The 20,426-nt window shown below is 39.0% G+C and overlaps 2 protein-coding genes across 4 annotated transcripts in view; both read right to left on the reverse strand.

The window, feature by feature from the left end:
- Positions 1-774: 774 nt before the first annotated feature.
- Positions 775-9,222, reverse strand: RB195_011726 (uncharacterized protein; the record flags this gene model as incomplete). Of its 3 annotated transcripts, none has more annotated exons than XM_064193263.1 (12): positions 775-888; positions 1,333-1,461; positions 1,552-1,672; positions 1,743-1,835; positions 1,896-2,029; positions 2,640-2,802; positions 2,904-3,092; positions 3,914-4,041; positions 4,108-4,247; positions 4,331-4,480; positions 6,582-6,684; positions 9,160-9,222. In XM_064193263.1, 12 exons carry the CDS (start codon positions 9,220-9,222, stop codon positions 775-777), a joined length of 1,527 nt encoding a protein of 508 aa, XP_064050845.1. The 3 variants fall into 3 exon arrangements, with proteins under 3 accessions (XP_064050845.1, XP_064050846.1, XP_064050847.1); XM_064193264.1 differs by having other exon boundaries at positions 4,108-4,268; XM_064193262.1 differs by having other exon boundaries at positions 1,552-1,678; positions 4,108-4,268.
- A 539-nt stretch (positions 9,223-9,761) lies between these two features.
- The window catches only part of RB195_011727 (uncharacterized protein), a gene marked incomplete at both ends in the record, with an annotated part of 29,409 nt that continues 18,744 nt past the window's right edge, over positions 9,762-20,426 (reverse strand). Inside the window, 11 exons of the mRNA XM_064193265.1 lie at positions 9,762-9,830; positions 9,915-10,046; positions 10,117-10,233; positions 10,831-10,968; positions 11,030-11,177; positions 11,254-11,411; positions 13,086-13,217; positions 13,766-13,864; positions 17,859-17,970; positions 18,082-18,176; positions 18,391-18,488. Of these exons, the coding sequence (XP_064050848.1) occupies positions 9,762-9,830; positions 9,915-10,046; positions 10,117-10,233; positions 10,831-10,968; positions 11,030-11,177; positions 11,254-11,411; positions 13,086-13,217; positions 13,766-13,864; positions 17,859-17,970; positions 18,082-18,176; positions 18,391-18,488 (1,298 nt within the window). The remainder of the gene's footprint in view (positions 9,831-9,914; positions 10,047-10,116; positions 10,234-10,830; positions 10,969-11,029; positions 11,178-11,253; positions 11,412-13,085; positions 13,218-13,765; positions 13,865-17,858; positions 17,971-18,081; positions 18,177-18,390; positions 18,489-20,426) is intronic.

Below are 20,426 nucleotides of genomic sequence, written 5' to 3' on the forward strand. Positions count from 1 at the left end.
AATTAAAAAGCGTGGGCGGCGTGAACACTAGCTGGATTTCTGAGAGTGAGGGTGATTTACTAGGGGAAAAAAGGAAATGGATAAAGATGCCAGTGTTCACGCCAGTTTGCACTAAACAAGAAAAAAAAAGACAAAACAAGCGCACAACTCTTAACAACCTGAAATATAAGTAAACACCGCTTAGTATTCAGCGTTCTGTACGTTGTCCGTAATGATATCGGGGTTACAGAAATTCGCTTTACTGCTGCTTTGCTTTCAATGTCTGAGGCGATAAGCTGACTATTTCAAAGATATCGTTAGCTGAGACGATGGGGACATGGCAACGAGAGTCGAAACAAAAATTTGAGACGAAACGAGAAAAAAAAACAGCTAGGAATTTGTATATAAGATGCAGGACGTTAGAATGATTAGTGAGATATACGGTCTGGACAATGTCGACCTCAATAAGGCTGACATCATTCGTTACCGGGAACGATAAGCCCAAGATTACATGTGATGTACATCGAGACCAGCTCGATATGATTGATTATTGAAAATTCGTTATTTGGAGGAAGAAAAGGGTAGTTAGAGCGCAGTAGTTGTTTGACAAATAAAAAGGTATTTGAAATAAAGAAAGGAGAAAAACTGAGGTGGCGACAAGATCAGTACACCATGTGGAAAAAAAAGTAAATTCTAGACGAAACCTACACCAAAAACTACCAGGAAGAAATGAAGAACTAATCATATTTTAAAGGAAAAAAATACAAGTAGATCTCTTTTAGACAGAACCGCAAATTACATTTTCGGCCGTTTTAAGCCCATTCCATTCGGCAGGCTTAAACCATTGATCAATTGCTGTGCTTGTGGTATGTACATGCTGCTGTGTTGTGGAGTTGACAACAGATCCACCTATAACTACCATACTTTTTGTGGAATTCATCTCACTAATGAATTTATAGAAAGGAATGAAAAAGTTCGTTGTACTGGAAAGTTTTATGCACATTAGTCTCTAATAACCAAAGCAGAGTAAATAGTTTCGCACAGAGTGGCAGAGGTTGTTATCCGGAAATGATTCGGTTGCTTCTAAGTTATGCTGGTAGCCGTACGAAAAAAAAACCCACTCATTTCGGAGAATTTAATTACGTCTAACTTGAACTTAAACTTCTCCACTGTACATTTGTACTCTAACATTATAACTGAATGTATCCTACAAAATATGAAATGAAAAAAGCTATGGATACAGTTTTTATATGCGCGGTGTTCTGTAGGCAATAAATTATAACTAGTATAACTTCCGGAATGAATGGAAAAACAAAACAAAAAAGATCAGAACAAATACCAAGAAAAACTCACCTCAACAGGAGAATCGGCCCTAGGATCCGTGCTCAACGGCATTCCTTTCAGGCACACACATCGAGCTTCTCGCTCACGTAGTAGCGCCGTTAACCGATCTAGTTCTCGTCGCAATACTTGATTTTGCGTCTGAAACATTTTTTTAAGCTTTTGGACACACGTATCATATCTGAAGAAATCTTTTTGGAAAGCGTGTTCTGAGAATAATGAAAAATTTACATTTAATTGAACTTTTTCTTGTTCCAACGTGTGCACACGGGAGATCATATCGTCGTGTTCTTCCTTCTTCCGCTTCCGGTAGCGGACAGCCGCGGCCTTATTCCTCTCAAGTATCGTCATTCTGGAACTTTGTGAGAAATAGGTAACAAAAATCAACCGCATTTATTTGGATTCAACCGATAAGGACATACTTCCTTTCATCTGGCGGCATATCAGATGCCAACGACGCCCGTCCCCGACCACGTCCTCTACCTGTTGTTGGAGCAGGAGTGGTACTTTCAGGGCTGAAATTCGTTCCAATTGCACAATGCTTTACATTGGAAGAAGAGACTCTTTCAATTTACCTAGTCTTCGAGGAAGTCCGATCATCCAATGAGAGGAGATGGGAGGCGCCAGGAGCAGCGACTGTTGGGGGAAGCCCGCCACAGTTCGAAGATGGCATCAACGTGTCCTCTTGCTCAAAGTAGCCGCTAGCATTCTAAATTTCTCACTAGAACGTAAATAAATGAAAATATGTAATAAACTGGGTGACGAGTGAGTCAGTGATGAAAGAGAAAATTATTCAATTAACTGGGAATGTTTGAAGATAGATTTGGTTAAAATTGGAACTAGAAGGAAGAGGACAAGGAAAAGATTGACAGAAATTTTGCTGTTGTTTTTGATGAATGTAATGATTTATTTCTGATGTATCTACGACCTACAGGATCTGAAAAAGTTGAGGCAAACATGTGTTTGCGAATAGCATAAAATTAGAAAAAAAAATTGAAGTATCTTGTAACAACTTCAGGAAAGAAAAAGAAAACAAACAATCTAAAGCGAATCAATCAGAAACAAGTGAAAGAACAATGAAAACAGCTCTCCTAAAAATGTTCGCACAAAACTTGTAAATTTAGTGCGCACCAACACATGTAATAAATACCAGTTCCAAAGGTAGAGTAATAAAATATGCCTATCAGAAGATAAACAGGAAACTTTTTCAAAAGAAAAATGAAAGAGAACTTCAAAATGATCAATAATAACAGCTTATCCGCAACGAAGAAATCTCTCCGATTATTTGCAAGACTATAATAACGTATCGATTTACATACATGTTTGCTTACGGGAGGCTTCACATCTCGCGGATCCCAACTTGCTGGATCGACACCACCAGTTGATGCTACTGCTGCTGAAGCCGCAGAATGTAATGCGGAAAGCAGATGAGCTTGAGAAGATGCAGGAGTAACCGTATCAGGTTCGCCAGGCGAACGCTTTCTGAAAATGCTCCACCAACATTGAAACAACCGAAGAGTTCATTTGAGTATGAGCTCAAATAAACATAATCAATTACAAAACAAATAAGAGGAATTACTCACTCAAGAACTGGCTGTTCCTTATTTCGTGGGGACTGTACAGGGCTTATGGTAACGCTTCGAGGTGGAGGTGCTAGCAAACCCCCACTCGTTGATGGAGTGCAATGTGCAACTGCGGCTGCTGCCAAAATACCTGCTGAATTCGGTGCCGACCCTGTTGGCGTCAACGAGGAGAACATTGAGAAGTCAGGTCTGCAAACAGCCATAGTCTACCATTTGTGTTACAATGATTCTTAAATATTGTGGTAAGGAACTATAATAATAATAACCTACAATTTTCGCATCCATGTTTTTGCCTTAAAAAAAGATCACAGAAGCGCAGACGCAAGGAGTCAGTCCTTATTAAAATTAGACTACACCTCCTGGCGCGACTGTACAGATTTCCACAGAAATTCCCTTACTCAATTTGAAAATAAGAGACAAAAAGTAAAGCTTGAAGACGTTTTGACAAATCAAAATAGAGGAGCACTTATTTCTTACAGCAAAGTCAAATTCAAGTCAAAATATTGGCAATCACGCTTAATAGGTAACAATCACTAAAAAGTGGATGAGATTATGCTTCAACATCTTTGCGAATTAAAAGTCGCTCCGAAATTTCTACGGGAATCTAACGTTAATATATGGAAAGAAACAACTTATTAGCCGCATTGAACCCCAAGATCGGTGAGCTTACGTGCAGCCGCCAAATCTACTTAGTGTAACTGAGTAAAAGCACTACAATGAGTTAATCGAGCATAGCATACGGCCAGACCTTCGTGGTTTGTTATGGACGAATTCAAATTATGGTCGTACATTCCGAACATTTCACAACGTTAGAATTCACTTTATGTGATGTAATCTTTTTTTTTTTTTTTTTGAAAAGATTGGACATTTGAAGTGACGCAACGCACAAAGTACACAAAAAAGCAAACGCATTATTTTAAAAGGGCTTAGGCAAATGTATGTCAAAAAAAAAATAAATAGAAAGAACAACAACAAGATCCGGAAGGTTGATGATAACTTTTTAAACTTGCTTGTTTATATAATTGATAGTATGCAGTCGATCCGAGTGCATATCGAGCACCGCGTTCAGGACATCGGCAGTTCGCGGCGCCTGCTGTGTGCTGGATCCATCTGAGATCGAGGAGCTTGTATCCTTCATCTGGAAACTAGACACTCTTTCCAGTACATCATTTAACTGTAGCATCCTGAATGGAAAACGGTTCACCTGGAGCAGCAACTTCGAAATATCGGCAGTCTTCAAGTTCTCATTGACGACACCATCCGCATCTGTTTGCAGAATGCTTATATTCGAAAATATTCCAGGTGAATCGGATAACGACGACGGTAACTTCAGCAGTGAAAACGCTGAAGTTTCACTATTACTGTCTGGAAAATAGGAAGCTAAGCAGTGGAATTGGTTGAGAATAAAATGCTGAAAAACGACTAACCATTAGTGTTTGGCAAAGACATTGTTGCCGGCACAAGACCGTTCGCCTCCAATGCTCCCGTCGTCAGTTTCCTATTCGCCTCTCGAAATTTCGCCTCGAATGGATTTACAGTCATGCACTTCTGCATCAACTCGGCAGTTAGCGGAAAGTCTGGAATCATTGGCCGTAGTGGTGGGAAACTGATAAAACTGTCCATGTGTAGATTTCTTTTGAAAAAAGAGGGACCTTGTTGAAAGGCAGCGCATCACGAAATTGGCGTTACACGGAAATCCCCGGGAACCCGTATAGTTCGGATTGTAGATTACAGAAACGGGCGTTGCTCCGCACATCCTCGCCTAATCGTGAACACCGGAGTGGGAGCCGGCGTTCTTCCTAACGAAATCAGTTATAATGCGCCACCCCTGTGCACGTGCCGCCTTCGCGATCGAGCGGTCGAAGATTGATATGGTCTCCTCACCAGCTTATTCAAATGAAAAAAATGAATAGGCTGCTGGGGGGATCGGAGCGTGTGCATGGGCAAGCGTTAGTGGGAACTAAAGGGGTTCCACGTGGTTTTCTTAGGACAACTAAGGGAAATTGAGAGGGAGTCGTTTCCATAATCAATAATCCGAACCGTATGTTTTCTCGGCGATTTCCGTACTATGTCAATTTCGTGATACGCTGCTTTTGCTTTTTCTGCTCATTTTATTGATTTTTCAAGTCAGAAGGTTGCAATAAATTGTATTATGAGATTTTGCAAGCGGTAAATGCAAGAGAAGATATGTGGGAATCCTTCGACGAAACTGAAATTTGCTATAAAAGAAAGAGAATTGTTAAGGAAGGCCAGTTGCACTAAAAACACGTTAGGCAGCCGTGACATTTATTTTCTGATACCAACTAGGAACGAGCGATATTTAAAATATAGATAAATTAGAATGAGAAAAAAAAAGAAAAAAAAACTTTAAAAACAACCGAAAATGGGTGTCTTGACCAGGGAAGTTGCACTAATGATGGCAAAAAGTCTATTCTTACAAGACAAGGCTCTCCCTAGCTGTTCTTTTCTCTCACACTTTTATTACGTAGTGAAAGATGCTGCTTGAAAAGTCGCAAAAGAAAGTAACAGTTGATGATGCTAATTCTAGATGCACAAAATGTACGAAAGAACGGAGTAGATACACGGAGAGGATATGTGAAAGGTTACTGTAATAAAGTTAAAGAGGTTTTATTTAGACGGTAGCATAGTAGTATAATAGTGAAGTGCATTGCCGCAAAATAGCAGAATGAAATGCTTCAAGCAGCATTATGAGGGTATTTTATAATATTGCGCAAAACAACAACTATGTATACTGGTCTGCATCAACGATCTACGATGTTCTTGTGTGCAGAGAAACAAGCTGAGGTTTTACTCTATTACAATAGGCCTTATTTTGATAGTTTTAAAAAATTATCAGCTCCCAACTATAGAGGAGGAAAAGGAAGAACGTGAGAAACTACTATTCGTTTCAAGACGATATGGATCTGTTTCTGTGAGCCTATGTTAATTTGACTCCGCATGTCACAATCTACCGCTCTGTGAACGGAGTAGGAAGTGTATCTTCTCTTGAAAGATGTAAAAAAAAATGTAACAGAATCATTATTTGAAATAATCAAATCATATTGCTTTTCTGCAATGATTTTTCTCTTCTGATTTTTACGACTCGAATGCAGAAACACAACACATCATGCAAAAAAGGACTAAGATGAGGGTGAACCACGAAACAACAACTTTCACCAAAACAAATTACCCACCTTACATCTACTACAACGCAGTTATTTTAAGAATCGATCATGGTAGAAGTTGGACCGGAGCAGAAAACAGAAAGAAAAGACACGACAATACTCCAATGATAATACAGTAATACAGACAGGTCAACGCATAGTGAGTGTAACAGCGCAATCACAGCACAAAGGATGGCAGCGTTGAGTCGTGACCACCGTTATTTGGCATCACACATCACTTTGCTGCTAATTAAAATGCAATTCATTCGATAGCAAATCGGTGGAATGCAGATGTGAGAGAGAATATCGCAGATACGATATAAGTAGACAGGGTTTGCGCTTGAATTTCTTAAAAACAGCACATGGGTTCACGCTCTAACCAGCTACTGACCATACAAATCGAAAAAAAAGATTAAAATTAAATGATCACCGACCAGGACCAAAACTCCCGCATTAATTGAGCCAATACCAAAAGAATTCATTAAAAAGTGTAACTTTGAAGAACATTTCCTACCTCCTAGTGGTGTGGTGCCGCCAAGCCCGAGCAATCTTTGTGGGTTCGGCGTCTCTAAAAGATCAGCGCCAGGCGAAACGTCGTTTGTCACGATTTGTACACGCTGAAATTGGCACGGTATAACATATATATCCGTTAAATTGAGGATTTAAGTACTGGAAAGAATGTATAGTGGGGTTAAAACGTCATGATGCACGGTGCAGTTGCGTATGCTGCTGCACTCGAAGCGGTGCGGCGGAACGTAGCGGAAAGCAGCTAGCGAGATCCCTGCTGACACTATTCTTCGTTGTATTTCACGATAGTTCCGCATCGATTCCAACTGCTACCTCATTCGCGTAACTACATCGCTCTTCATATCGTTTTGACCTTACTATAAGAACAAAATCATGATTTTCGGATTGCCTAAAATGATAATATTGTTAACAGATGTAGACGATGATATGAAATTTAGATGAAACACGCGTAAAACACCACCAACAACAACAAGCATTTGCAATTGTTAGACAACATCTTTAAATCATCACAATGATTTAAATGATCACAAATCGACATTAAAGTGTTGTCATACCGATTCGACGGTCGACTGAATACCCGATCACTTGTAGTACACAGTTGTAAGAACAAGTGGAGTTAACGCAAGAAGAAAAGAGGCAAGTGACTAACAGAGATGACTTGATCGGATCATTCTTAACATTCAATATCGGGAGAAGCAGGACTTCTTGTTTATTTCTGGATACAAGCAGTTCAGAAATATCATATACCTGGGTTATCCTAATTTTCCTTTTGATCCGACCAAAATACAGTTAGGAGATGCGCGAACCAATAAATAATAATATGTAATAGTAATACAATAAATGAAACTAGGGAACAATCGATGTGGTGTGGTTATGATCAATCCTTATGATGTTCTAGAAAAAATACTTTAAAATTTCAAACATCAAAAATAAAATAAGTGTTCGGCTTTTTTTGATCGACATTTCATTAAGGATTCGGTGGAGAACCACTAAAATGATGGCAAATTTCAAGACACCAATAAAATACAACTTTTTCTTTGAACGAATAAAGAAATCTTTGAAGAGGTTGTGGATGATTTCTTCAAATAATGTCTGTTGCGATGACCTCAGAAAGTTATCGTTCTCCAAATAGTCAATGACGCAACTTGACAACGTGGGAACTGGTTCGTGCATGGCGAAACGCCAAAATAATTTCCTTCGCCGACGTCACGATGAGAGAACACGCACACCACTCGCGAGTAACTGCATAGCGGACCGAACCGAGTCTAATGATGGATGAGAGAAGCAGCAACACTCGATAAACGATAATGGGACCTTACATTATTTTTACGTTTAGGTGGCACTAATAAAATGTCAGCTTTATTATCATTTATGGAGCAAAAAGAGCCCGTCATTAATAAAACTCCAGGTTTATTATTACTTATAGAGTAAGAAGTGCCCATTGCTCTACACTCCTCATCATTTCCTCGAAATCATTATGTTTCTTCTCCTTCTACATATCATTTGTTGTGGAAAATCTACCACTTCTGAAAAAAGGATCAGTTGTTCACAGAAACCTGTGATAGTGGCAAATCTTAGATGGTCCACAATATGCAAGAAAAAAACTATGTGCGTCTGTGATGTTGCAATATGTGGAAGCTTGTTCTCGGCAGAAAAAAGGATAGCATTCTACTGAAGAGCAGAAAAGAATGAAATAATTACATGATTTTGTGGACGTTCAAAAAAGTAAGCAGTCACTATAAATATCTACAATTTGAAATTCTACGTTAAAAAGATGCTTTGAACCATATTCACATTCCTCATCAATGATATACCTTTTATCTACTAATTCACGCAAATCTACGCTTGTCATTTCATTCAGAGAAGTCATTTGAAAGATAAAAATTTATTCACATCACTCCGTTGGAATTCGTTTTGTCAATGTACTATAATACCAAGGGGCTCTTTCATACTCACTCTTTTGAAATAAATCCGAAGAAAAAATCCTTCTTAGAAAACATTACTATTTAGGCTTAGGGCTTTAATTAGTATTATTAGTCATTCATATTGATTGAAAGAATGCAGTTAATAGAACATAAAGCCGTATTTCACCTGCTTTAATTTCCTTTTCAATAATAAAATAGCTGTAAAAATCCCTTGATCATGTCATAGAAAACATAAAAATCATAATGGTAAACTGCCAAAAGAATAAAACATGCCATGTCTTCTTGAAAAAGAAAAAAAAAACTCATTTTGGAGACTCAAACTATAGTTGACTCAAAGTACAAGCAATTGCAAGAAGACAATGAGTTATACTGGATTAAGTACACAACTTCGATTGTAAACAAGAGATCTAAATGAAAGTGACTATGACTTTATGTTAGTATGACTTTGCACTCTAGATTACATTACATTACCTCTACTTCCAACTTCATTGGAAACTGTGACCGAAGAAATTGAAAGATATGTAAGCTGTATCTAGAAAACTTCTTCAAAGTTCCACTAAAAACATATTTCGAAAAAAAAAGAAATCCGAAAGAGAGAATAGTAACAAAACTGGTATGAATAAGCGAACGATCATTCACCTTTTCCTTGTTAAGCGACGCTGTCGCAGCGGCATGACCGTTGGACGTGACCACAGACGACATCTTACACTGGAAACGGCAACAACGACGACCTTACACTGTCATTATTCTTCTTCACTCTTGCCTAATTATAATGATGAAATTAGATAGCAGAATTAAAAAAAAAAAAACTTTGAAAAGAACCAAGTGTGATTTTAAAGCCACAAATAAACGGCATGAAACCTCTAGAAATGAAACAGAACTTCAAGGATTGTGGACAACATTTATGCCATCAAAACAATGAAAATCAACAAAAAAAGGAGCTTGCTATTCGCAGGAACAAACTTTATGGTCTGATTTCTTTGCAGAATATGAGCCGGGTTCAATGGGAACTAGCACTAAGCTGAAGCAATAAAGCGTGAAATAAAACTTGAGGACTCAGAAAAAGAAGTAGGAGGGATCAATTTGCAAGGATTGCTGAGAAAGGAAACTATTACACGGGTAACGGAAACGGCAACAATAGTGCAAGATTATTATACGCAGATCATTAGAGACATAACGGAACCAAAACCAATAAGGGAAAAGAAAGAGATTTGCTAGATCCTCTTGTATGGCTGTGATTCTCAATAAGGAGACTGGTGTTCATCGTCCGGAACTCGAACGTCGTCAATTTTGAGTACCATACGAACAACCTGAGTTGATACGTACAGAATGATTGAGCTCGGTAGATGTAATTACTCATTCATACACAGCGATGAAATAAAACAAAGCTCCACCTGCGTTGCTAGCGAGATCTGCTCTCTCTTCGAGACGAGCGTCTCAACGACTTTCTGTTCTTTCATGTCATTTGTACCACAGAAAAGTGCATCAATCCCTAGATACGCTTTACCAGTTTCGATTTGTTTCGCCTGAATTGTATATACCAGTAAATATAGGGAAGAAATTTTCGATACACAGCAGCGGCACTGCTCGACGAACCTTCAAATCGGTAATTGCGTCGATGGGGCCCAGTCCGCTGTTCTCGGCTAATGCCATTGGAATTGCTTCCAAGGCATCTGCGAACGCACGGAAAGCGTATTGCTCCACTCCTTCGATCTGAAAGCAAAATGAAAATATTAAAGTTCTAGTAGTAAACAAAAGTATTCTAGGGTGAATGAAGGTAAATTTTGCACCGATGGCAAAGAACAGATCCCAGGAGACTCTTTCACTCGTGATCTAAAACCTAACCAAAAACTCGAAAAAGTCTAATTATCAGAGAAACGACTTATTGGAGGTAGATCTAAACTTCAAGGTCCTTTGGAATGAAGTTTCCAAAACTACATACATAAGTTACCGAAAAAAGTACGTAAATGAGTGAAAAAATAAGTAAGAATCCGAGTACAGAAACACTGCTAAAAAATACGCAAAAAAAAAACTCGTGTAAAAACGAGGCTATATGACATTAATATTGGTACGTTTATAAAATCCATAGAAGATGGTAATAGAGTCTGGATGGTTTCATTCGTAGATGAGCGATGAGGTGTGATACGATGCGGAAGAGCTCACAACACTAATGCTACGTCGGATTAGGAGCTCATCTTTCATAGATGTCTGATCCAGTCGTTAGTATAATGACATAAATGAAGCAAACAAGTTGTTTGTAGGAATTGCGCGTGTTCAACGTTGAATAATGAACTATCGGTAGATTCTAACCTTATCAGCTTCTTTGGCAACTTCGATTGCACAAGCGGTTTCGGCAGAGCCACCTCCGTAAACGATGCGATCGTCGCGAACCAAGTTTCGAATAACGCAAAGCGCATCGTGCAGCGAACGCTTAGCTTCGTCAATAATCTGAAATAGGAGTCCTTCCACTTTGCTGCCAATGAGGCATAAACTATAAAGGAGAACTGGCCATTTTGTTCCCGCCTCTCACGAAAATGGTCACTGCTTTGCTGTTGGGACATTCTTCGATGGATAGCATACGATCGCGCGCGGTTCCGAAAGTGATCTCACGGACGAGACCGGCAGAACCAAGTTTAGACGGAGTCAGCTCCGAGAATCTTAATTGATACTCATGGAAATCCAAAAAAAGGAATTGTGAATTTAAGAAGAAGAATGAGAGATTGACAGCCTAACCTTGGCACAATGCGTCCGTTTGTCGCGATAGCGAGAAGCTCAATTTCTGGACCTCCTACCCATCGAACAGCAGGAAGTTCATGGTGGTGTAGAAGATGATTTGCTTCATCATCAAAGCCCCATTGACAGATAGCCAAAGTTGCGCCACTATCTTTAACCTAAAATAAGGGAAATATGTAGTCTGAAGAAAAGCTGAAGAAAGAAAAGATATGGAAAGGAAGCGACGGAAAGAGTGCAATAAAATTTAGGTACGTAAGTTCACTCAAAGTGCAAGCCCTATTTCCAGCGCCGCATTCAGGAAGATCCATAATAGAGAGGGATGGAAGTCACATGAGCCGTAAGCGCGTAATGAGCAGCTTAAATAGTTCGGAGAATAGACTTTGCAGCAAGTTTTGCACTTATAGCACGCCTTCAGTTCCGTTGCGTTGCAATGCAGTTTGAAAATCGTTGGCATTGATAATTTCCTGTCTACTCCATCAAAAAACGCTTCCGCTAGTTGCTCGTGAAGGTAAAATCAGACTTTTTTTTTGAGTATTCAGAAAAAAAAATCGGTCGACATTCAAGATGCAACAAATTGTGTTGGCTAAGGCTAAGACATTTGCGCTTGTCTACAGCGGGACGTAGCGGAAATATCATTCCAAAATTACGCATTATTGCTATCCCCCTTCATACTGATTAATACAGATATAGATAATACAGATATGTCGCTCAGCGACCATTGCTTGAAGCGAATTCTTGATTGAATCCGGTCCAATATGAATAAAGGCAAAAGTACGATTAAGAACATATCCTACTCAATAGAAGAATGTACGAAGAGGATGGAAAAATACCAGCACGTCAAAGAATGTGTGCCAATGTGATAGTAAACATAAGTGCAACAGAATTCATAATAGTTATCTGCAGCCTACAAAGAACAGTTCATTGACAATGTAATGTACTTTACATGTGCTTACAAAAATCTGCGAATAAATACAAAAAATTGCATATACATTACAGTAGGGAACAATAGGAAATTGTTCATGAAAGGAAGCAAACACATAAATCAAAAACGCATTTTTGCAAACTATCAGCTTATAAGAGTGTTCGTGCAAAGTTACTAAAGCGTCAAATAAAAACAATGATTCCGACAACATAAATTTCAAAAGGCACTAGAAAACCAGTAGGACTAAACAATTCCCCAGAATTTACTCATTCATTTCCTATTCTCACGGAACAATCCTCTAGCGGAAGAAAAAGGAACACGTTACTGCATCGGAAGAAATTGATCATAGCGCAGAATCCTTACCACTGATATGCTAGAGGTGATATTTGATGAAACAGTTTCCGCCATGTTTGTGTTTCCGCGTACGGATAAGATTTTTGAAGAAGTTGTGTTCGAAACACAATTTATGCAGCTAACACACTGACCACGAGAATGTCATCAAAATCACATGAAATCTAGTAACTTTCCAAACACGCGTTAATGCGACACCCCAGAATACGGCGCATCCGTCACCAGGACAACGCAGCAAACTACCGGCCCATACTACCAGGCTCTTTCAGAAGCAGGAAAAAAAACCGAACAACGACAAAAGTGCGCAAAGCGATTTCGCCTTGTCATAGTCATGCCTGGCGACCTTATAACAAAACAAGCAAGCATGCTACGTCACACGTGAAAAAAGTCATAGTTAGACAAGTATTCATTAACTGCATGAAATAAGCATGAATAACGGACGAAAACGAAGAAATGAATATGAGAAAGACAAAATACAGGAAAAAAAAACAACTTTGATGGCAAATGCAACAGCAAAAAAGGTTCTGTTCACAAAAAATATGACCAAAACATTAGATACCTGTTTTATCATGGTTTCGAACGTCTCCTTCTCATAGTCACGCAATGCCTTGAAGTCATCCGAGGATGTGATGTCGAGCTTATGCTTGGTTTTTGGCTTCGGGGGTTCGAATGGACAGGTGAGAATAGCAACCTAAAAGAGTTCATCACATTTACTGAGGCACACATTTATCATTATTAAATTTAGAGTTAATATTAATTCAGAGGAAAAATACTCATGAATGAGATATTTTTTATGTTCTGTTGCCTACTATAACAATCGAAGGGTCCTCAAGGATCTCTTAGGTTGAACAACTACAAGAACCTACGATATCTAATGCAGAGGTATTTTAACATGTCCATATGAAATATACAAAAAAAAGAAGAAACAAAACAAAAAAACTGAAGTGAAAGAACTCAAGTAAAATTGATTTTCCCGGGAAAAAATTCACCGGCGAAGCAAAAATTCGGACAACGCAGCGAACAAAAGCAGCTGCAATCAAAAAGCCGTCAAACAATTGCATAAAATTGTGTATGTGTGTGTGATTGCGAAATCCCGTAGTTTAATTGTGTTTAAATCAAAAACGTTGCGTTCTACCTCATGCCAACCAATAAATATCAAGTTTTCTTCGTATGTTCTTGGCTATTTCCAGGCAACGGTATTAAACAAAGAGCAAAAAGCCCGTCCCCATAGATCCCCACCTTCACATCCTTCAATTCCTTTGGCATTTGCGGATGCGACATCGTCTTATCGATCACGATTCCTTTCACCAGCACTGTGTCTTCCAGGTGTCCACCAACCTATAAAAAACTCAATCGATGCTACTTTCAGAGCACATTCATTTCACCAGATGGCTATCGATTTAGTTTTTTTTAACCTTTCCACCAAGCACACTGCACTTTTGTTCATTTCGTCTGTTCCACATGAAAGTTTTGCAGAAAATGCAAAAATTGAACGTAGGAAATTTCGGAAATAATCGAAAAAAATATATTTTGCTTTCTTGACGATGACGAACGTAAATTCTATTAATTCTTTCATTACGGAGTAAAGAAGCAAAACTCAGACATTAGCAGCTGGCATTAATTGCACTATCAAAACATCTGTGCTAAAGGTGTAGACAGTGGTAAAGCGCTATGCACAACACCACCTGTTAGATATTCCATTCTAATTCCCTAACCAGACGGACGGTGTTCGTTTGTCAATGCCTGCAGCATGGCAGCTCCGCTCTTATATATGCGCGTGCACTGATGAAACACGCTGGCAGCCTGTATGAAGCTGATTTGAATGCAGCGGTTTAGCCATATATTCATGTTTGAGGTTTCGTGACATTCTCTATGTACTTGTACGAGTTATACAAAACCTTTTTAAAGGCATCACCCCACGAATCTGAGGTGGTACGGATTTCAAGTGGGGTATTCGTATACGAGATGGTAGATTATGCAGAGAAGGGTGATTCTGTCCATTTCTTCCTAATTGCCGTAAAAAAACGGCCCGGAAGATACGGCTGCGAGCGTTCCGGCACGTTATTTTCTATAACGAGTTCGATTGGAGCGCGCCAGCCGTTTGCACACGCCGCATTTTCCGGGCTGTTTTTTTACACCAATCAGCAAGAAATGGGCGGAATCATCCACCTATCCATAATCTATGATTCCGTATACGAATACTCCACCTGAAATCCGTATCATCTCAGATTCGTGGAGTGATGCCTTTAAGAAGCGTACAAAGAGGGTTCCAAAGATACTCGAGCCTAGCCGATCTGAGCATGGGATCTACAAGAGCTTTTCAAGCATAACGCGATCATGTCTCGAGAAAACTACTTGTGTAGCTACTCCTACATAGAACCGTGATGAGTACTGGACAGCAGGAGCCCCTAACCCATTTCCCCCGCAATTTTTGCAATTTTTTTTTTGTTATCTTGTCGATCTATTAGGATGGAATAGGTTAGGGAGCAACATATCTTATTATTTTAAATTTCGTTCCAGAATGAAGATAATGGAGACTTCATTTCTACAAAATCTTCGGAAACGGAAACTATAGCGCAATTCTTCTTTCGAATATCTTTGTACCGAAGTGTAATCTTATACTTTCTGGATTTCTTTCTCTTATAGAACGTTACCGGAGCCACATGAGAGAAGTGAGACCCAACTGCTTGAGAAAACTTCATGCATTAGCGGAAAAAACCTATTGGTTGCATTTCCGACAAAATGTTAATATCACTTTAAGTCTCACATTTGTATTCCAAACCGTGGGGAAAATTGATGGAGCTCATATAATTAAGTCTTCATTCGCTTGACATTCATTTAATGCTCTTGTAAAGTACATATGTGCTTACGACGTGCTTTTTATTACGCACAATATGTAACTTAACCAATATGCAAAATGAAACTCTTTAGTTAGAAGGATGGGCCCCTTCGTAGTTGAGCTCACGAAACGAATGCAGGTGAAATGCATGCATTTGCAGCCTTGCAGGCTCCCGCTGTCAATCTCCCTTTCAAAAAATGTCAGTGTGAATATTTGTGCGTTGCCAGAACTTTACAAAAATTCGCATGACGTCATGACCGCTTAAGGACAGCGTATCAAAATTTTCGATGTTGGGATCTCTGCATGAACAGAACCTCCACAAATCCAGAAAAAGGCGCGTAGAGTAGCCGTGTGTGGTTTCGTCATCCCGACTATCTTCTTACGAAACAGGACCGAGACAACCCTGTCGTCGTCTAACGTCCAGAATCCAACTATTATAACTGAAATAAGTAGCAGGAGGTGCTCCAGCCAACCAATCGCGTTGCGGATTGTCCGTGTCCCTATCAACCGTAATAGGTTGCATCGTCGGGTAGTGGGAACCAAAAAGGTCCAATATAAACGCGTTTTTGGCTGGACTCGTGAGTGGGGACAAAGATAATTACTCTCACGATCGTGAGCTAAAACTACACCTCGACCACTACTTACTGGTGCAAAAGATAGATGGCAATATCGAAAATTTCGTGATAGGTTGCCTTTTATGTTTAATTTACGACATTGAAATTTGAACAACGTTCGTCTCGTGTCGCGCGTAAAAAGCAGAATGACCTTAGTTGGAAAAAGTCACAAAGTTCGCACTGCTCGTTAAGTAGGTGATATAAATGGGACAATTATGACATTTTTCTATCATTTTTTTTGCGAATTATTTGTGAAGAAGTAGCTAGCACCAGCTATCTGGTTGTAATTTTGCAACAAATTTAAGATGAAGATATTTTTTCTCGATCATTCAAACATCACCTTAGCGAATCACTCCTCCACGACAAATAATCGAGTTTGTTTTTGAATAGCAAGTACACCTTAGAGCTACAGATTACAGAAACATAAACACATTACGGCATCAAAGATTGTGACTATGATTCACATGACAGAAAATGCGTTTTTGAATAAATATAATTTACATAGCTGCTATAAGGGAATAAGTCACAAACAACACGTCGATTTAAAACGGGATTATGCATACATTTAGAGAGTCTGTATGTCACATTTTCTACAAATAATAGGCAGAAAACAACAAATTATGTGTAAATCTTCTGAAATAAAGATCACTTATGTGGTAAACCAGTTACATTTACCCCCTTCAACGCAAGAACTCATTAGAATATAGGGGCTGTGAACGACCAAACGTAAACATAACTTAGCAAAAATAGGATTTAAAAAAATGAAACTAAAGGATATGATAAGAATGACTATACGAAATCTTAACTGCAGCAAAGAAGAAGATCCATTCATAAAGGATAAGTGGATAAAGGATAAAGTGTCCGGCGTTAATCAATCCGCTTGGGATGCGCCCCCACGTTCACTTCAATTCAGAATCGCTTGAGGTTTACGAACGTGTAACTGGCCTACCTATGACTTGCGTTGACTTGCCTTGGCTACCCGATATGTCAAGTCAGTGCTTTTATCCTCCCAGACAAGTCTGGTACCAATTTATCGACCCCGGAGGGATGTAAGGCTTGTCGAGCACTAGGGCGGATTCGAACCTCCGATCGTGCAGGTAGCGGAACCTCTAACCGCTACACTACACCCGCCCTGATCCATTCATATGTCAGCAAAATCCGAATCCAAAGTGAAAATTGATAAACAAAGAGAATGAAAAACAATCACCCCGTGTTAAGTGGAGATATCTTTAAATCCTAGGAATAAGTTAGCAATGGAATTAGGTAGTTGCGAACCAGTGTAGGTGATTCTCAGTATCTTGAAATATCTTTGAGAAGAATTTGCTAATAAATAATTGTTTGCCGCAGAAAATCGTTAGTTGCGGGAGAGAAAAACCATACGGACGCATAGGAGATTATATGAAATGAAGCCTTCAGGCGTTTGAATGAAAGAAACTTTTTTCCTCCAATGACCTTTAGCAAACTCATTATTACTGCATATGAAATATTCCATATATGCTTCACTTTCATCAGCTTCAGAGAATTAGCTTCACATTAAAAAAAAAATCCATTCGATACAATTTCTCTTAAGAGACGGAAATATTTATGTGGAATAATTCTGCAGCAAAATTGCTTCACATATCAGTTTTCCTTCCAGGAAAAACATTGGCAATATTGGCAAACATATCGCAAAGCATGTCTCGGCATTCCGATCTTCTGATTTAGTCATTTGTTTCCACGAAAAGTGCACAGTTCATGGTGAAACATGAGAAAAAGCACCAAGTTTTGTTAAAAGTTCACCGAAACAAAATCCATAAATATACATTTAATGAGAAAAAAGCAGTTTCCATCAGTTATGATTAAAATTGAACACGATTCGAACAAAAACCAAAAAACATACCTTCCCTTCCACCTTGATCAACTCAAAATTTACATCTCGCGTGTCAAGGTCCGCCACCGACAGTACGGCATCAACAGCTATCTCAGCAAATTGTCGTATGCATTTGTTCACTCTGCAACTCATAACTTTGAATGGATGAACGAGCTCCGACTTTTAGAAAAAAAAAACAATAAAAATAAAAATGAGGTCTCTGAGGTTTGAAATAAGCCTAGTTTTAACTCACATTTTGCTCCCTAAAGACGTCTGTGCAGTTTCCACTAAGCGTTCTCTGTCAGCCACAGGGAATTTGTCGGCTATGCTGTCGAGAGTTTGTAGTGCCTGTGATCAATCACGCGTGTCACAAACGGAGAAAAAAATTGCCAAAACCCCTCAATGAACTCCGAGAAGAAACTCGTACGAGATTCTCTTCGATCAATGCTCGTTCTCGGGTACGGGTTACACTAATAGTAACTCAACCACAAAAGTGCATATTGTGCGAAGCAGCGGGATTTGTAACTACGATTTGAAACCACATAATCATATAATTCTATACCTTCTTGCATGCTAGATCGAAACCGTCGGCAATTTTTATTGGATGGATTCCACGGTCCAACAATCGTTCGGCTTCTTCGAGAAGAGCGCCAGCAAGAACTGGAATTAAGGGATGTTGCCTCAAATGGAGCAACCAGGATGAAAGATAACTACTAAAAATCGGCGAAAAAATATTTATGAGAAATAGGATTCAAGATTTAATTCTGGAAAGAGATAAGATGAAAGACAGAGCCCTAACAAATTTATTATTTATTGAGTCCACACAGATAGGATCAACATTTTGCAGAAATTATCGATAAAAATCACTACCGACATTCAAAATAAACATAACAACTGAACTTGTAATTAATTTTCGCACTCGCACCAGACATCTTATGGTCTTGAATTTCCCACGAAAAAAGAATACAAATACAAACCATCGATTATCCCGTTAATCTCGTGACCAGAATAAATTTTCAAAAATGAAGGATGGAATAAATAAGAGGTTCTTTGCTCTCTCAAAGCTCACCGAGCTAAAAAAGTGAGAAAAAAATGTTCAAATGACCAAACGTCCCGTGTAATAACTACAGTGTTTTCGATAACGATAGGAAATGTGAAATTATCGGAAAGTAATCTAACGATCACTTCAAGTGGACAAAGAAAAGCAAGCAAAAGAGCAGTCATCAGACAGTTTCTTTTTTTTTTCTCAAACTAAAGACGCCTCCATATTGTTAAATAAAACACGAGAAATCGTTTTCAACGGCGTATTATAAGGAAAAGAATGTTGTGTGGCTGAACGAAGAGATAGCAGTAATCGATAAGCGAACATGAGCTTGATTTATTTTTTGATCGAGCAAGCGCTACGCTCTCCAAACTCGACGTTGAAAAACATGGCAGCAGTAATCTCTGATACAAAACGCCGCGTGAACGCAGCTCGTTACAATACAATCTTCGCACGGGAATAAAAAACTCTCTTTTCACGATAAAGTGAAAGTAATCTTTTCAGAAAAACCTATTTCAATGACCTTCTTTCGAGAACTAACCTTAAGAACTAAAGCGGAAATAGCGAACAAACGCTTTTTCGAACGCACGAAAGGGAACGAAATGAAAGTCAGTCTGACTTTCTAGTCAATCTACTACATTACCGATGAAATTTCTCGTTATAAGCACTTCCGAAAAATCAAATCCATGTCTGCCGCGATGGCTAGCGGCTAATACAGTACTATTCTGCGTATTCTTTTTCTCCGTATCAGTTAAAGGCAGCGTATAACGAAACTGATGTAGTTCGGAAACTTGAGGGAAAATATAGAGCTTGTCGTGTAGATCAGGAGTATAAGCGTGGTCAAGCTCAATTCCCCCTAATCGTCCTGAAAAATGACATTTGTTCCTATGAGGTACGTTGGAACGCTCCACACTTGCGCACGCGTCGCGTCCACGAGCGAGCGGTCAAAGATCAATGAGGTCTCCTCACCAGTCTATCCAAGTAAAGCCGATGTATAGGGGGTGAGGGTATCGGAGCGTGTATGTACAATGAGTTGTGTTCTAACAACGTAATTGAGGTGTGTTCTAACAACGTACCTTGTGGGAACAAATGCCTTTCCCATGCCATTTTTTTTAGGACAATTACGACGAATTGAGTGGATACATGCCTATACTCGTAAACAACACCCCAAGCTCTATATTTTCCTACAGGTTTCTCAACTACGTCAATTTCGCGATAACGATCAATGATGCTATTAATCGCAATTAAACGGGGGCGACTAACAATAATAAACTAGTTTAATCAAATTGAAAAGGCAAGATAGTTATGATGTGGTCATGTACTTCCTCATCGCCCCTAATGGAATCCCGAGCGCTGAGGGCAAAGCGAATTGAAGTATAATGTAAACATAATGTTCAACTATGTTATACCCTAATAATTCACATATTTCTTAAGCGATACTGTAATGATTCATATATTACTTATAGGGATTATTAATAATTGATACTTATGGGATATGAGCAAAACTGAACAAGTTTAGATAAATGCTTGATAATTAGTTAAGCTCAACACCGTTT

This window comes from Necator americanus, chromosome III (genome assembly GCF_031761385.1).
Source record: "Necator americanus strain Aroian chromosome III, whole genome shotgun sequence".
Lineage (NCBI taxonomy): Eukaryota > Metazoa > Nematoda > Chromadorea > Rhabditida > Ancylostomatidae > Necator > Necator americanus.